This window comes from Myxine glutinosa, chromosome 14 (genome assembly GCF_964187855.1).
Source record: "Myxine glutinosa chromosome 14, kmMyxGlut1.1, whole genome shotgun sequence".
NCBI lineage: Eukaryota > Metazoa > Chordata > Myxini > Myxiniformes > Myxinidae > Myxine > Myxine glutinosa.
Window position 1 is genome coordinate 32,055,590 of NC_136274.1, and position 16,977 is coordinate 32,072,566.

The 16,977-nt window shown below is 47.7% G+C and overlaps 1 protein-coding gene across 9 annotated transcripts in view; it reads right to left on the minus strand.

The window, feature by feature from the left end:
* Positions 1-13,436, minus strand: part of LOC137439579 (ataxin-2) — a 108,378-nt gene extending 94,942 nt beyond the window's left edge. For 3 of the 9 annotated variants that reach the window (XM_068135465.2, XM_068135466.2, XM_068135464.2), the window contains exons 1-2: positions 12,976-13,360; positions 7,768-7,810 (exon numbers count right to left, since the gene is read on the minus strand). In XM_068135465.2, coding sequence (XP_067991566.1) covers positions 7,768-7,810; positions 12,976-13,034 — 102 coding nt within the window. In that variant the 5' untranslated portion in view covers positions 13,035-13,360. Of the gene's footprint in view, positions 1-7,767; positions 7,811-7,913; positions 7,989-10,246; positions 10,349-12,921; positions 13,362-13,388 lie in introns of those variants that run through there. The other 6 variants (XM_068135471.2, XM_068135470.2, XM_068135467.2 and 3 more) reach the window with 6 other exon arrangements.
* Between the last annotated feature and the right edge of the window lie 3,541 nt (positions 13,437-16,977).

The following is a 16,977-nucleotide window of genomic DNA, read 5'->3' on the forward strand; positions in this document are numbered from 1 at the left end:
CATCGGGTTCTTGGTCACCTCTCTTACCAAGGCCCTTCTCCCCCGATTGCTCAGTTTGGCCGGGCGGCCAGCTCTAGGAAGAGTCCTGGTTGTTCCAAACTTTTTCAATTTAAGAATTATGGAGGCCACTGTGCTCTTGGGAACCTTCAAAGCAGCAGAAATTTTTTTGTAGGCTTCCCCAGATCTGTCCCTCGACACAATCCTGTCTCTGAGCTCTGCAGGCAGTTCCTTCAACCTCATGGCTTGGTTTTTACTCTCATATGCATTGTCAGCTGTGAGACCTTATATAGACAGGTGTGTGCCTTTCCAAACCATGTCCAATCAATTGAATTTACCACAGGTGGACTCCAATCAAGGTGTAGAAACATCTCAAAGATGATCAAGAGAAATGGGAGGCACCTAAGCTAAATTTCAAGTGTCATAGCAAAGGGTCTGAATACTTATGTCAATATGATATTTCAGTTTTTTCTTTTTAATAAATTTGCAAAACTTTCTAAAATCCTGTTTTCTCTTTGTCATTATGGGGTATTGAGTGTATATTGATGAGGGAAAAAATGAATTTAAACGATTTCAGCATAAGGCTGCAACATAACAAAATGTGAAAAAAATGAAGGGGTCTGAATACTTTCTGAATGCACTGTATATTCGGCTGAGGCAAAGCAAAGAAACTCATGCCGACAAAAAACAGTTTTTGGAATGCCGGCTGCATTTTCCAACCAATAATCATATAACTTTGTTTGAAACTTTATCCATTGGTGGTGCTCAAAGTTTATCAAAAGTGCTACTATGTTGAAAGTTTCATGTCAATCACTCAAGCAGTTGCGAAGAAAACTAATTTAAAAGCAAATAAAGGTGAAAAAGTGAAGGCGAAAGAAAAAAAAAGTGAGGACAGAAGAAAAGAAAAAAAGTGAGGGCCTCAGTCGACATTCCACAACGTGGTTAAGGATGGTTGTGGACACCAACTACTTGTTTAATTATTTTTGTGCTTTTGCATTGTCCTGGTGTTGAAATTTACCACCCAGGGATGCCACCAAGGAAAAGCGGCAGAGACAGCAACAGGGCGAAGCTTTCTTGGACCTACCCCTCAGAAAAGAAGTCAGGGGAAGGGGCACCGAGAGATGAAATTTAGTTTTTTGTTTTGGAAACGGAATTTATACTTTGAGGCAGCATTTTGTTTATGAAGTAAGGCATGCCTTATTCATCATCTATGAAAAGCATACAAAAATGACCATCTATTTATGGTACTGGGTTTATCGTCGTGTTGGGGATTGAACCCAGATGAGACATACAGGTTGTGGCCAAAAAATGGAAACGCCAAGGTAAATGAGGGACACCAAATACATTGAAACATGGCCCATGTGTTAATTAAGCAAATAACATCCCAGCATGCTTAGGATCAAATATAAAAATGCTGCACAGGCCTGGTTGCCAATAATTATGGCTAGCATGGCTGCAAGTAGAGACCTCACTGACTTTGAAAGAGGTGTGATTGTTGTGGCGTGTTTAGTAGGAGCTTTTTTTTTTCTTTTCTTTTTTTGTATACAAGATCGAGGCTCGTGAAAGAGGGGTGCGGTATACATTAATCACACAAAAAGTCAAACCGACACATAAAACACAAAATAAGGGGTGCGGTATACAAGATGGGGAGAGAGGGGGAAGGACACAAACACAACATTTGAGAGCAGGGACATTGAGAGAAATGTGGGAGCGAGAAGGCTTGGGGGGAGGTGGGAGAGGTATAAAACATATGAATACTGCAAGGTCTTCGAGGAAAGAAGTTGGAATTTCAAAAAAAGTGTATCTGGGGTGAATTAGCGGAGGTAGAAAAGATCAAGGTTTTGGATGGGGGAAGATAAGAGATGGTGGTGAACAGCTGTTTTAAAGACCTGGAGGGAGGAGTGGGATTGAAGGGAGTGGGGGAGTTTGTTCCAGAGACGGGAGAAAAGGGGAATGAAAGAGTGAAGGTGAGCAGAGCCTAGATTTTGGCAGTTTAACCATAAGAGGGTTGCTGGCAGATCTTGTGTGACCTGTAGGAATATAAGGGGGACAGAGCACAGAGAGAGCTGGGGGAGCAAGGCCGGAGAGGAGTCGGTAGAAGACAGAAAGACCACCAACCTGCCTGCGGTGAGTGAGTGAAAGGCCCTCGGAGTTAGCATCATCGCAGGAGATTCCAATGATTCTGAAAGCTTTGGTTTCAACAGCGTGAAGCCGAGCTAGGTGTGAAGCAGGAGCACCGGCCCAGAGGGGGGAACAGGATTCCATTGAGCTGCGGATGAAAGCCTTGTATGTGGTGAGGAGCTCAGGTGTGCCAAGGAAGGACTTCGCACGACGGAGGATGCCCAGTCGGCGACTGGCTTTGGAGGCCAGCTTGGAAATGTGGTTTTCCCAAGAAAGATCATGGCAGATAGTGAGACCCAAAAGCTTGAGCGACAGAACTTCTTGGAGAGGATTGTTGAAAAAGTAGATGGGAGAGTTTTCCAGTCGGTCTTTTCGGAGAGACATAGTAAGAGTGTGAGATTTGTCAGGATTGAAAGACATGTTCCACTTGTTTGACCAGTCTGTGATTTTGTCCAGGTCTGCAGAGTGAGGAAGCTGCAGACTGCCGATCTGAGGGATGAGGAATAGAGCGGCAGATAGTGGAGTCATCAGCAAAGAGATAGAGAGGATTTTCCAGAGTCGGAGAGATCATTGATGAAGACCAGAAATAGCACAGGGCCCAGAACACTACCTTGGGGAACTCCAGCCAGAACAGAAAGGGGAGATGAGAGAAATCCATTCAGGGCCACACGTTGCCTACGACCAGAGAGGAAGTCCGCAAGCCATGAATGGCGATTTCCATGGATACCATCGGAGGAGAGTTTGTTGAGCAGAGCTGGGTGCCAGACCGTATCGAAGGCACGTGATACGTCAAGGGAGACAGCTCTGATTTCCTGTTTGGCATCGAGGACCTCCATCCATTGTCGAGACAGCAGAAGCAACATGTCCAGAGTAGAATGACCTGGTCTGAATCCAAATTGATGATCAGAGATCAAGCCATTGGAGAAGAGGAAGGATTTGATATCCGAAGCAATGATGGATTCCATGACTTTGCTGATAATTGGGAGCAGCCTGATTGGTCTGTAGTTGCAAGGATCTGTTTTTGCACCTTTTTGTGTAAAGTGGTAATGTTTGCTGATTTCCAAGATGCTGGCAGATGACCTTGAGCAAAAGAGAGGGTGAAAAGAACAGAGAGAGGGTGAGATAGAGCAGCAGAGCAGGATTTTAGGACCCGTGGGCTGATGCCGTCTGGTCCAGTTGCAGAATCAGAGTCGAGGTTTGACAAAAACTTCTCCACCTTGTCAGGAGAGAAGGACACAGAGTCCAGGAGCAGTTGGGTCTGACTGGGAAAGGTGGGAACAGAGAGAGATGGGTTTGGAACACAAGATTTTGAGGCAAACACAGAGTTGAGGCATTCGGCTTTGTCACATGCGGTGTCAACTGTGTAGCCATTTGAGGTAAGGGAGAGGATGGAGGGGCAACAAACACCAGAAACGGATTTGACCAGACGCCACCAGGATTTGGAGGAAGGAGACAGGTTTGAGAGTTCAATCTTGAGTGTGGAGAGATAGCGCTTCCTGGCACTCCTGAGGGTAGACACACACTTGTTCCGAGCTTGGTGGAAGGAACTGAGATTGCCTTCAGTTGGATTTGCCTTCCAAGAGGCAAAGGCAAGTTGTTTCAGGGCAACTGCCTCACCACAAGATTCAGTGTACCATCGACGGGAGGAAGGGCAAGACAACTGAAGACGAGATGGGATAAATGACTTTTTGACTTGATAATGATAATGATAGATGGGATGGCTTCAGTGACAAAGACAGCTTAACTTGGTGATGTTTCACTGCTTGGTGTATCATGCCCCCTTGGGGCACCCTCTCATTGCCTGGATTTGAGTAGGATATATGCTTATATAGGTTAAAGTAAGCATCTCTGTGAGATCTCTCGATTTCCAGTGTTTTAAAATGTTTTTTTCAACCTAGAAAAAGACAAACTGATTTGAAGGTTTTCAAATCCAGTGATCAAAACTTTGAGCTCCATGTATGAGCAGGTGAGAGGAGTATGACAAAAACCCTGGTAATGGCTGCCAGAGATACATCTAAATCCTTTCAATCTCAGTAAAAAACAAACAAAACAAAAAAACATATATATATATATATATATATATATATTAAAAAGATGGAAAGGGGTGGCCAAGTGAGGGTAGAAAAAAATTAATTTTTGAAGTTTGACCTCAAGTTTTTTTTTTTCTTCCATAAACCAAACTAGGTGGCTAATTGGATGGAATTTAGTGGGTGATGCGCATCATTGTATCAGAACCGAGTCGATAAAAAACATAAAACTGAGTTGATTCAGCCGAACTTAGTTTTTTCCTTTGTTTTTGAAATTTCGATTTCTAAGGGTTCACTTTAAGTAGTTAACGAGCGATGGTGTCTCAGGTGATATCGACATAGAACTCCGAGGGAAAGACGTCATTGGCAAAGGACAACAGTGAGTGAAAGTGCACACTCCAGAGTTGTGATAACCGTGCATTAATTTGAAGTGCAAGGCAAAGCATGCAAGCAACTGCAGATCAATTGATTGTAAATCTCAACCTGCGGCGCAAGCAGCCACTTTAATCAAAAACGGTCTGCCGAGAACTTCACAGAGAGGGATACCATAGTCGGGTTACATTGCACAAACCACTCATCACATCTGGCAATGCATGTTTGCAAGTCCAGTGGTGCAAAGAGCACAGGCAATGGACTACCGAGCAGTGGAGAAATGTGATGTGGTCAGATGAATCATCCTTCACCATATTCTCGACAAACGGACAAGTGCACATGTAGTGCCAACCTAAATAACTCTACAACCATAAATGCTTGGTTCCAATAGTGAAGGGTTCTGGTAGTTCTGTAATGGGGGGGGGGGAGGGGGGGAGGGGGGGGGGGTTTGGCAATTTCCTGGCATGGTTTGGGTGCATTCATTCCCTAAAAAGGATAGGTCAATGCCAATTGCTACTTATTGGTACCGAGTGATCATCCTCACCCCATGTTGCAACATTTCTTTCCTGCCATGCAGGAGGGTTGTCTTCCAGGATGACAATACCCCCATCCACAGAGCACGTGTGGTCGCCCAATCGTTTGAGGAGCATGACACTGACGTTATCCACATGTCATCGCCTTTTCAGTCACCAGATCTGAACCCAATCGATCATTTATGGGATATTCTGGAATCAAGCATTCTACTTTTTTTTTTTTTTTTTTTTTTTTACAATGAGACAGCATTTTACACCTCCATCAAACACTTGTGAGTTTATTAACTTTCACGTGGAAGAATGGTGCCGCATCACTCAGGCAGAATTCCAGACACTGGTGGATTCTATGCTATGGTGCATACGGGCCATACTGGACGCAAGTGGTGGCCCAACGCCCTATTGAGTGACTTTACATTGGTGTTGCCATTTTTTTTATCGACTACCTGTAGAATCATTTTCTCTCTCTCTCTCACAGCCTATTATGTGAATTGTTAAGAATGTAAATTAAATCAACCTAACAAAAAGGAAAAGTGTGAACTTAACATAACTCCAATTGGCTGTTAACGACATGAAACATGGGAACAGCTACAAGAATATCACAATTGCCATTTTGTTTTAAGCTTGGGTTTACAAGTTCTGCCCATTTATTGATGTGTGTGTGTGTATATACAGTGCGTATCAAAGAAAAAGGTACTCCGAATTCAAGGGGTTAATATGCAAAGGTTATTTAGTTTGACAATTTACATGTGGTTTACCAATATTATGAAGAGATCCTCAGCTTTCCATTGATGCCTTTCATGCATCATTGCTGCCATACATGACCGAGTGCATGTTCATTGAAAATGACAAGTTCAAATCGCATTTTTACAAGTTTGGCTAATCGGTGCAAGACAGTTTGAAATGGATGCATTACTTTTCGACTGCCAAGTTGATTTATGTAAAATTCTTAAGCTGGTCTGGTAATCGTCGGTTGCGTCATCCTTTGTTTAAGATGGGTATTTAAGATGGGCCTACCGTGTATGGGTTTAGAGACAGTCTGAGTCATTGAAAAGATGGTTCAACTTACGACTGAACAGCGGACCTTCGTGGTTACAACCTTTCACCAAACTGGAAGTTTGCAGCGAACTCGTGATGCATTCAGGGAACGTTTCCCAGAACGGGAGCCTCCAGCAGCCAAAACCATCTGGGTGAATGTTAGAAAATACCAAGAGCATGGCACTAGCCTCAACCGCAACAAGGGGAATTCTGATAGGAGGCGCACTGGGCGATCGGAAATGAACATTGCAGCAGTAAGGCAGCAAGTTTTGGAGCATCCTAGGGATACCAGCGCAAGACGAAATGGGACGGGATTGCCTTCGGTAACATTCAACTGAATCACAAGACTGGACCTCCACCAACATCCATATCGGATTCACATCCGGCATCAACTTACGCCAGGGGATTTTGCCAGGAGGCTGGTGCTTGCCGGATGGTTGATAGCACGTTGCGAAGTAGATGTAAATTTCCTGCGGTATCTCGTTATCGGCGACGAAGCTGCTTTCGCCATGGACGGCAAGGTCAATACCCATAATGCTCTTGAATATGCACCGACAGGACAACCCACGGAATTTAATTTTGACACCAACATGAATCGACAAAGGTGGACTGTTTGGTTGGGACTTTGTGGAAGTGGTCAGGTGATCGGACCATTTTTCTTTCAAAGGAATGTCAATGGTAACAGGTATCTGCAGATGATCAATGATGAAGTTTTACCGCAGCTGGAGGAGAACCTTGAGCGACAGGTTCGTGGTGTCTTCAGATATCTCTGGTGGGCCCAAGACGGCACCCCAGCACATCGTCTTATCGCTGTCCGAGATCGACTAAGGGAACTCTTTGGAGACCGAGTCATCACCCTCAACCATGCAGTGGAATGGCCGCCAAGATCACCTGACCTCACACCATGTGATTATTTCCTTTGGGGACATTTAAAGAACAAGGTGTTCGTAACTCCTCCCCGTGATCTTGACGAATTGCAGGGCCGTATTCGACATGAAGTGGATGCTTTGCGCAATGACCCGGCTATGGTGAGACGAGCAGTTCAGGGCATGCTCCGCCACTGTGAGCTTTGTGTTGAAAGGGGAGGTGGACATATTGAAGGTGTGGATGCATAGAGGCCAATCATTCCTGAGAAAAGTTCACATCTGACGTTCATTTTGCACCAATTATCCTGACTTGCATCAATTAGCCAAACTTGTAAAAATGCGATTTGAACTTGTCATTTTCAATGAACATGTACTCGGTCATGTGTGACAGCAATGATGCATGGAAGGTATCAATGGAAAGCTGAGGATCTCCTCTTAATTAGTAAATCACATGTAAATTGTCAAAATAAATAACCTTTGCATATTAACCCCTTGAATTCGGATTACCTTTTTTTTGATACGCACTGTATTTATAAACTTTTGAACTTTACATTAAAATTACTACACCTGTAAACTGTTAAATAAAGAGCTCATTGTGATCACTTATTCTTGATATATTTTGCCATTTGCAGAATGAAAGCATAATCCAATTCAACAAATATATAAAGCTTATATTTATTATGTCTGCAAGTAGGACACACCCCAGTATCTGCTTGCAGTTTGCAAGCATGCCCCACTCATAGAATATAAAAATATAAATATCAGATTATACAAGTCTTTCGTACAAATTACAAAATCTTTTCATGCAGTTCTTACCAGAGATGGAGACTGCAAAGAGTTCCTCGAAATGGGCCGGACTCTGCACAACAGCATTTTAAGAAAATTAAACAAATAAGAGCAGTTTATGGGCTTCCTGCTCTTGTTTCATGCATCACTTTCAACATTGCTGCGATTGCACTTACAACCACCATCGGCAATGAAACTGGAGCAGCAGAAATTGCCCATAGGTAGGCAGTACGCTAAACGTTTATCCAGCCCTGAAAAGCAGATATAGCAAAATCGTTTCTCTGTACCGCAAGCAGTGTTGCATCATGAAGTATGGAGTTCTGTTGATGATAACAGTCCTAACATTGTCCAATTTTAGGGTGGATGGGGACACGCACACATACACACAGGGAGAGACAATGTGACACACACACACACACACACACACACACACACACACACACACACACACACACACACACACACACACACACACACACACACACACACACACACACACACACACACACACAAGTATTCATATACCCTACCGTAAATGCCACATAGAGATGAATTACGAATTATGTAGAAACAATTTTTCCAAATTAACCTTTTTAATGAATAACTGTAGAGATCACACAAAACACTAATAATTGAATGAGGTTACCTGTCAGGAATACCTGGGAAAAAAAAGCATGTACAAATCAAAATTTACTGAATGTAAAAAATATTCGGCCCCTTAGGTCAGTATTTGTTGGAAGCACTTTATGCAGTAATGACTGCTACGAGACTTTTTAGATAGGTATCTACCAGCTTTGCACAGTGAGGTCGTGAAATCTTTGCCCATTCCTCACGTGAATATTGCTCTCGTTCTGCCAAGTTTGATGGGGATCGTCGATGCACTGCAATGTTCAAGTCTCGCCATAAATGTTCAATTGGGTTCAAGTCAGGACTTTAACTAGGCCACTCAAGAACATTTATTTTCTTCTTATTCAGCCATTACAGTGTGGCTTTGGCTTTGTGCTTTGGATCATTGTCCTGCTGAAATGTGAATCTCCGACGCAGTTTCAGATTCATGGATGACTCAAGCAGGTTTTCATCAAGGATTCTCCTGTACTTTGCACCACCCATTGTCCCTTCTATCCTGACAAGCTTGCCAGCCCTGCTGATGAAAAGCAACCCCATAACATGATGCTGCCATCACCATACATGACAGTAGGGATGGTGTTGACTGGGTGATGTGCAGTGTTTGGCTCACGCCAGACATAACGCTTTGAATTTAGACAAAAAAGTTCAATTTTCGTCTCGTTTGACCAGACAACTTTCCCCACACACCTGCAGTATCATTGAGATGGTTTTTCAAACTCAATACGAGCTATTACATGCTTCTTTTTCAGTAATGGTTTCTTTATTGCCTCCTGTCCATAGAGGCCAGCTTTGTGAAGGAAATGGGATATTGTTGATTAATGAACACTGTCCCCCATCTCAGGCAGAAAACCTTGGAGATCTTTCAAAGTCATTGTTGGATTTACAGAGACATCCCAAATCAGTTTCCTGCTTGCCTGGCTGCTGAATTTGGATGTGCGACCTGATCTGGGTAGATTCTAGGTGGTATGATACACCTCCCACTTCTTTATGATGGATTTCACCATACTCAATGGGATAATGAGTGACTTTGAAATTTCTTCTAACCATCTCCTGAACGGTGCTTCTCTACCACTTTATATCTGACATCTTTGGAAAGCTCCTTGGTCTTCACGTTTGCCTTGTTGGCTAACCAAGCAGGTTGCACCTTAAAACTCCTTTGATAATTGGTGGAGCTTAATTTTTAAACCACTAATTACATACAAGTGAAACCTATTACACTTATTTTGTACCCTTTCAAACAAATAATTTGCTTCTGGAGTGATTTAGGGTTAATTCGGCTTTTTTGTCCCCAAAGTAATGCTTAGTCGAGGCTCGTGGAAGAGCTGGTACACTGAACAGATAAGGACATCACAGACAAAAACAGGATACAAAACACGCATGCATTTAGAAGGAAACTCCAAGGAGGAAAAATTGGGACATTAGGAGGGATTAACGAGGGTAGAAAAGATCGTGATTTTGGATTGGGGATGATCCGAGATGGTGGTGAACAACTGCCTTGAAGACCTGGAGGGAAGTATGAGATTGAAGAGAATGTGGAAGTTGATTCCACAGGTGGGAAAACAAAAGAGGAACAAATTAGTGGTGGTGAGTAGTAATCCTGGATTTGGGTAATCTTTCTAGAAGGGGGTTGATGGTGGACCGTGTGAGCCCTGCAGAAACTTGGGTGGGGGGGGGGAGGGGTGGGTTGCAAAGCACGGAAGGAGTAGAGGTTAGTGTGCAATACCAGAAAGGAAGCAGTAGAAGACAGAGACCACTGATCTGTCCACGATGGCAAAGTGATAAGCCCATAGACTCAGCTTCATTATGGAATATTCCAATAATCTCGAAAGGCCTTGGTTTACAAGGCATCAAGCTGAGCAAGATGTGAAGCAGGGGAGCCAACCTAGAGGGGGAGAGCAGTACTGCATCAATCTGCGGATGAAAGCCTTGTAGGTGGATAGAAGCTCAGGTGTGCCAAGGAAGGAGTTTGTACGACGGAGGATGCTCAGTTGGCGGCTGGCTTTGGAGGCCAATGTTGAAAGGTGGTTTGGCCAAGAACGAGCATGGCTGAAAATGAGATCCAGGAGTTTGAATGACTGAACCTCATGATCATGAGTTTGAATACTTATGCAACTGAGCATCATCTGCTTTTCTCTGTTAATCTATTCACATATGTATCTGCATTTTTTAGCTTTATCACTTTGTAGTTTGCGAAGTCTATATATAACGTGTGATTCGAAAGCATCATTAAATAAGGCTCAGGTAGCATCAACATGTGAAAATATTGGAGGGGGGGGGGGGGGGGGGGGTGAATACATTTCAAGGCCTCTGTATCACAGTAACAAGGCCACTATGGTCGTCTTTCTTGGTGCTTTACCAGTCGGGTCTTTCTGGGTGCTTTATTTCTTATTAGCATCGGCTAATGAAATGACATTCGCAGTAACATTTTCAAAAGCACATTTTCATGCATCAGCACTCACATCTCTATAGGTATGACAAATGTATTTCAGCAGCTCTGCAAGGCTTTTGCATCACTGTCTTAAAGCATGGTAGATGAATTGAGGAAAGCTATGAACACCATCAATGTGCTGTATCGTGCACAGGAAGACACAGCACTTCAAACACGCTTAAGGGGCATGGATTTACAAAAATAATAAATAACTAAACATTTTGCTCCTTGCAATCAAAATGACAAACACGTTAAAAAGAACAGACTTGTTCCAATCGACAGACAATTCGAACCGCAATCTTACACTGTGCCTAAAGTCGATGTAATAAACACAAAGCCGAAGCAAGGAAATACGAAGAAGCTAAAGAGAATCCTGCCATCAATATGGTTTGCTCAGAACACCATTCTCACGAATTCATGATCCATTAAAAGAGCACCTCTCCCTCCCCATCTCCACCCATACCCGCTCCTCCATTTATATATCCTCAACCTCGTCCACACTATCCACTTCAACCCTCCATCTTTCCTTTTCCACATCCTCATGTCTCCTTCTCCATGTTCACACACACACACACACACACACACACACACACACACACACACACACACACACACACACACACACACACACACACACACACACACACACACACACACACACACACACACACACACACACACACACACACACACACACACACACACACACACACACACACACACACACACACACACACACCGTCCTACACCCACACCACACCACCCCTTCCCCTCCCACCTTGTCATCTACATCACCATTCTCCCCAACCCAACAGTCTACTTCCACCCCACCTCCCGCTTCCCCACATCCATTCCCTTCCCCAAGTCTTCACCTCCACATAGCACTCCACCGCTACTCTTCTACATCCTCCCCTCCCCTATCTAACCACCTTCCTATCTCTCCACTTGTACCACCACCGCCATCATCTCCTGCTCCTTTCACCACATGTTCCTCCTTCCACCACCACCATCTCCTATTCCTCCTCCTCCTCCTCCACCCTCCCCCAGTCCAATCAATCCACTCCCACTCCTTCACAACATTCTCCATCACCACTTCCTCAATCACCAAATCACCAAACCAAACCCCCCTTCCTCAACCATCCACCCCACCCAATCTATCCACTCCCACCACCTAATTTATTTCCCTCCATCTCTCCACCCCATCATCCTCATCACTGTCACCACAACAAACTCATCTCCCTTTTCACGGTGTGCAGCATCTCAACTTCCTGCTCCTCTACCCCAGATAAAATAACCAACCCCCCACATCCCCTTTCCACAATCTACTCTTCTTCCTCCTCCCCTTCCCAGACCGCTCATCTCCACAATCCTCCTCACCTTCCCCCTCCCCCTCCAATCTGCACAGCTTCCTCGTCCTTCTCCCACATCTTTCACTGCATAACCTCCTCCTCCCCATCTCCTTCTCATCCTCCTCTCCACTATCCCCATCTGCTCCACTACCTCTTCTTCCTCACCTACCCATCCCCAAACCTTGAACCTTACCTGCCGCATTGCCTGAACGCTGCAGCACTGGCCAGGGGATGAAGATACACAAACAGAACATATGCACCGTACAACCAGGTGTGGTTATGTGGCAAGTAAAATGGTGTAAAACGACAGAGGGGGGAGAGGGGGAGAGATAAATGGCAGTGGAAAGCAAAAAATCATTTTAAGCCTTTCATCCTCTTTCGAATAAAGCGCATAAATTAAAACGTCAGACAAAACGACAGAGCAGAAGAAAAGTGGGACGACGGACACAGGTCGTGCACAGCGGCAGATGGACATTTCACGTCAAGCAGACCGACGTGGTGACGCCAGAAATAAAGGAAAACGCACCAGAAAAGGTACAGTCGGTTCGGCAATGAAAACAGACCGGCTTGTGGAGACGGAGAGCGAGGTACTGGGATCAAGACAGCCCGAGATACCGCGGACACAGAGACAGCGGCAGAAAGACAAGAGTCGACGTGACTGGCATATGATGTTCGACCAGAAGCATCGTCCGCACACAATACGGAGGGAGAAAAAAAAAAGCGCGAATAGAAAGCGAACAAGCACTCGAGCATGGAAACGGTGCTCTGAGGTAAACCGACCAGATGGATCAACCACGATGACGGTGACGGCACCGGCTGACCGGCAGCACGCACCTGCCAAGCGGAGGCCTGGAGCCGGGTTTCCTTCCGCCGGCGAATTTCACCGCCGACATGATGCCTCTGCCCGCTCGCTCTTCCTTACTCTGCCCACAAATCCCCCCCTTTCGTTAAGCCTCCCCCAAGGGGCAATCCCCAATCTCCCCTCTGCACCCAATCGGGGTACTTTCCTCCCTCCTTCCTTCCTTTCTCTCTTCCCCTTCCCCTTCCCCGTTCTCTTCCGATCCGATCCGATTCCCCTCAGACCTGCAACCTCGGCCGGATCAGGATGCCCACGCCAAAGCAGGCTAGTATTAAAAAAAAAGAAGTCTATTGTAAAAAGAAATAAAATGTTTCCACACAATATATTATATCTCTGCCTTTAATAAGATGTTAAAACGTGGAAATGGTAACATTACGACCTTACGTACTTGGAAATCCCCTCTTAAGTATAATGATTAATTTCCCCTTCCTCTCAGCTACACCACTTCCCGCTTGAGGTGAATTTGACGCCGACGCCTCGGTGAAAATAGTTCCTACCACTCCCTCCCCTCCGCTCCACCGCAGAACGCCACCAGCCTCGGTGGCGCAATGGTTAGAACGTGTGCTCCGAGTCTCAGAGGTCAGTGGTTCGAACCCCGGCTGCTTCAAATCAAAGACTTAATAAAGTGGTACGTGCTGCTTTCTTGCTTTACGCCCACCATTTAAAAGGATAAGACACGGATAAATTACCGCAGGCTTTGATGGGTCTAATATCCTCCTCCTACGTCGAAATTCCTTGTATCAATGGAATTATGGAACTCATAAAAACCACCGAGGAGAGCGCTGCGCATGCGCACTTGTGCGCAACGACTCATCACCGCTAATCGCACGACTTGTTATCCCTCCGCCAACGCGCTAAACCTTTCATAAAACAAGTCATATCGACTCATATAGTCATGTCACAATACGACAATTAAAAATTCGTTCACATCGTCATCTTGTATAAATGTGCGCAAAGGACGCATTTTAAAGACCGGCAAGAAAGTGATCTCTGACCTTCATACAATAAATACAACGTTGCACTTCATTAGCACGTACGATGTACCATGTTTAATTTATAGATTGTACAGAGAGTCGGTTGTCCGCCAACTAATGCCGGCAGATGAAACCCCAGTTTAAAACGGCACAAACGTTGATGAAACACCGGGATAACAGTTTATATAGCTAGGTCGGGATTCGAACCCAGGATGGATAATCTCAAGCTCAAGGGCGAGTATGCATACCTCGTAACCTCGGTCTATGTGTCGTTGGTTGTTATCTTCATATGCGGGTTTCAGATTTATACCACTATCTGTGAGATCTCCCCTGAATTATCTCCACACATGGGTGGGCTTCAAGAGATGGAACCTGGAACGGAGACTTCAAGTCTCAAAGTATCCACGTGTATGTCGTTGGTTGTTATCTCCATTATTTGGGTATTAGGAGGAACATGAGTCCTACTCCCAGTCTCAAAGTATCCATGTGTATGTCGTTGGTTGTTGTCTCCATTATTTGGGTATTAGGAGGAACTGAGTCCTTCCAGGACTCGATGTATCCACCTCCCTTCGGCGAAGGATTGGTCATGGTGTTGTAGCGGTTACCGCTGGATGCACACAATCGCCTTGCACCGGCCAGAACACGGCCAGACGCGCCTCTCCCGGGCATGCCCGGACTCACTGTTCCCGGGCACGCCCGAACCTCCCGGGCACGCCCGGTCTCGTCTTTCCCGGGCATGCCCGCTCTCGCCTTTCCAGGGCTCGCCCAGAGCGTCCGGGCATGCCCGCTATCGCCTTTCCAGGGCTCGCCCAGAGCGTCCGGGCATGCCCGCTATCGCCTTTCCAGGGCTCGCCCAGAGCGTCCGGGCATGCCCGCTATCGCCTTTCCAGGGCTCGCCCAGAGCGTCCGGGCATGCCCGCTATCGCCTTTCCAGGGCTCGCCCAGAGCGTCCGGGCATGCCCGCTCTCGCCTTTCCAGTGCTTGTCCAGAGCGCCCGGGCACGCCCAGTCTCGACTTGCCAGGCCGCAGCCAAACACGCCCGGGCAGGTCCAGACTCGCCTTTCCAAGGCTCGCCCTTGACACCCGGGCATGCCCGGTATAGCTTTTGCCGGGCAAACTTCCCGACATAAATGTGTATATATATTGCTGCCCGATAAACGGGCTTTTGTCAGAATACCTGAGCTGTTTTGTTTTAATAAAGCAACTCGGACGAATTCCGTCTTTGGTCGCGTCACTTCTTTCGACTCGCGTTGGAGCGCAGCTCCCTCACTGGTGACCTACCGACATGGACACGGCAGTGACTCTTAAACTGCCTACCTTCTGGGAGGCTCACGCGGCTGTTTGGTTCGCCCAGGCGGACTCCCAGTTCGCCCTGCGAGGCATCACCGCGGACGACACCCGCTTCCACCACGTCGTGGCAGCGCTCGGTTCCGCCACCGCAGCCCGCGCCCTGAGCCTCCTCGAGCACCCGCTCGCTGCCGACAAGTATGACGCGCTGAAGATGCTCCTCCTCGACGCTTTCGCCCTCTCACCGGCGGCACGCGCACGGCGCCTGCTCGACCTGCCCGAGCTCGGCGACACGCGCCCGTCCGAGCGCATGGACTATATGCTCTCGCTGCTCGGTGAGCACTCTCCGGATTTTCTGTTCCGCGAGTTGTTCCTTCGCCAGCTGCCTCACCCGGTACGCCTCGCCCTGGCTGGCACGTCGATCACCGATCCCCGCGCCCTCGCCAGGGAAGCCGATAAGATCTCCTCGGCGGGCCAACACATCGGCGCGGCTACCTGGAGCCTGCCGCCATCCGAGACGACGCCCGAGCGCCCTGCGCGGTTGGAGGCCGAACTGCCGGTGAAACTGGCGGCCGCCACGCCGCACCGACCGCTTCCGACACGACGGCCGGGGCCTCCACCTGACCAGGCGTGATGTTATTACCACGCCAGGTTCGGACACAAGGCTCGGACGTGCCGACCCCCGTGCACTTTCGGCAAGTCGGGAAACGGCCGGGCTGGCATTCATTCCCAGCCATGAGCGCCGGCCACTCGGGCAACTTGCTTTTCATTCGGGACAAAGCGTCCGGGCGGCGTTTCCTTTGTGACACCGGCGCCCAACTGAGCGTCATACCCGCCTCCGAGCAGGACAGGCGGGACGCCGTTTGCGGCCCCTCTTTGGTCGCTGCTAATGGCTCGGCCATACGCACTTTCGGCCCGCGCAACGTCACCCTCTGCTTCGGCAGCCAGCGCTTTCAGTGGACCTTTGTGACCCCCTGCGTCCCTATGGCTTTGCTGGGCGCCGACTTCCTCTGCGCGCACGGGCTGCTGGTCGACGTCAAACGTTGTCGCCTTGTCAACGCCGAGACCTTCAGCTCCCTGGCGTGCACGATGAGCAGCTCCACGCCGACCGAACTGGCGTGCGCCCTCCCGACGGCGAACGAGTTCGCTCGCCTGCTCGCGGAATTCCCGGCCCTCACACGGCCGACGTTTTCGGCCGTCGCAGTGCGGCATGGGATCGAGCACCACATACCCACTACGGGCCTGCCGGTCTACGCCAGGGCCCGCCGCCTCGACCCGGCCAAGCTCGCCGTGGCAAAGGCCGAGTTCGACGCGTTGGAGCACCTCGGCATCGTGCGGCGCTCCAATAGCGCGTGGGCCTCACCACTGCACATCGTGCCAAAGCCGGGGGGCGGATGGCGCCCGTGTGGCGACTACCGCCGCCTCAACGACGCTACCACCCCCGACAGGTACCCGATCCCGCACATCCAGGACTTTTCCGCCCGTTTGGCGGGACGGGTCATATTTTCCAAAATTGACCTGATACGGGGATACCACCAGGTACCTGTCCGGGCGGCCGACGTCCCGAAGACGGCCGTCATCACGCCGTTCGGCCTGTTCGAATTTTTGAGGATGGCGTTTGGCCTCAAGAACGCGGCCCAGGCGTTCCAGCGCTTAATGGACGGCGTGCTGCGCGACCTGCCATTTCTTTTCGTCTATCTGGACGACATCCTCGTC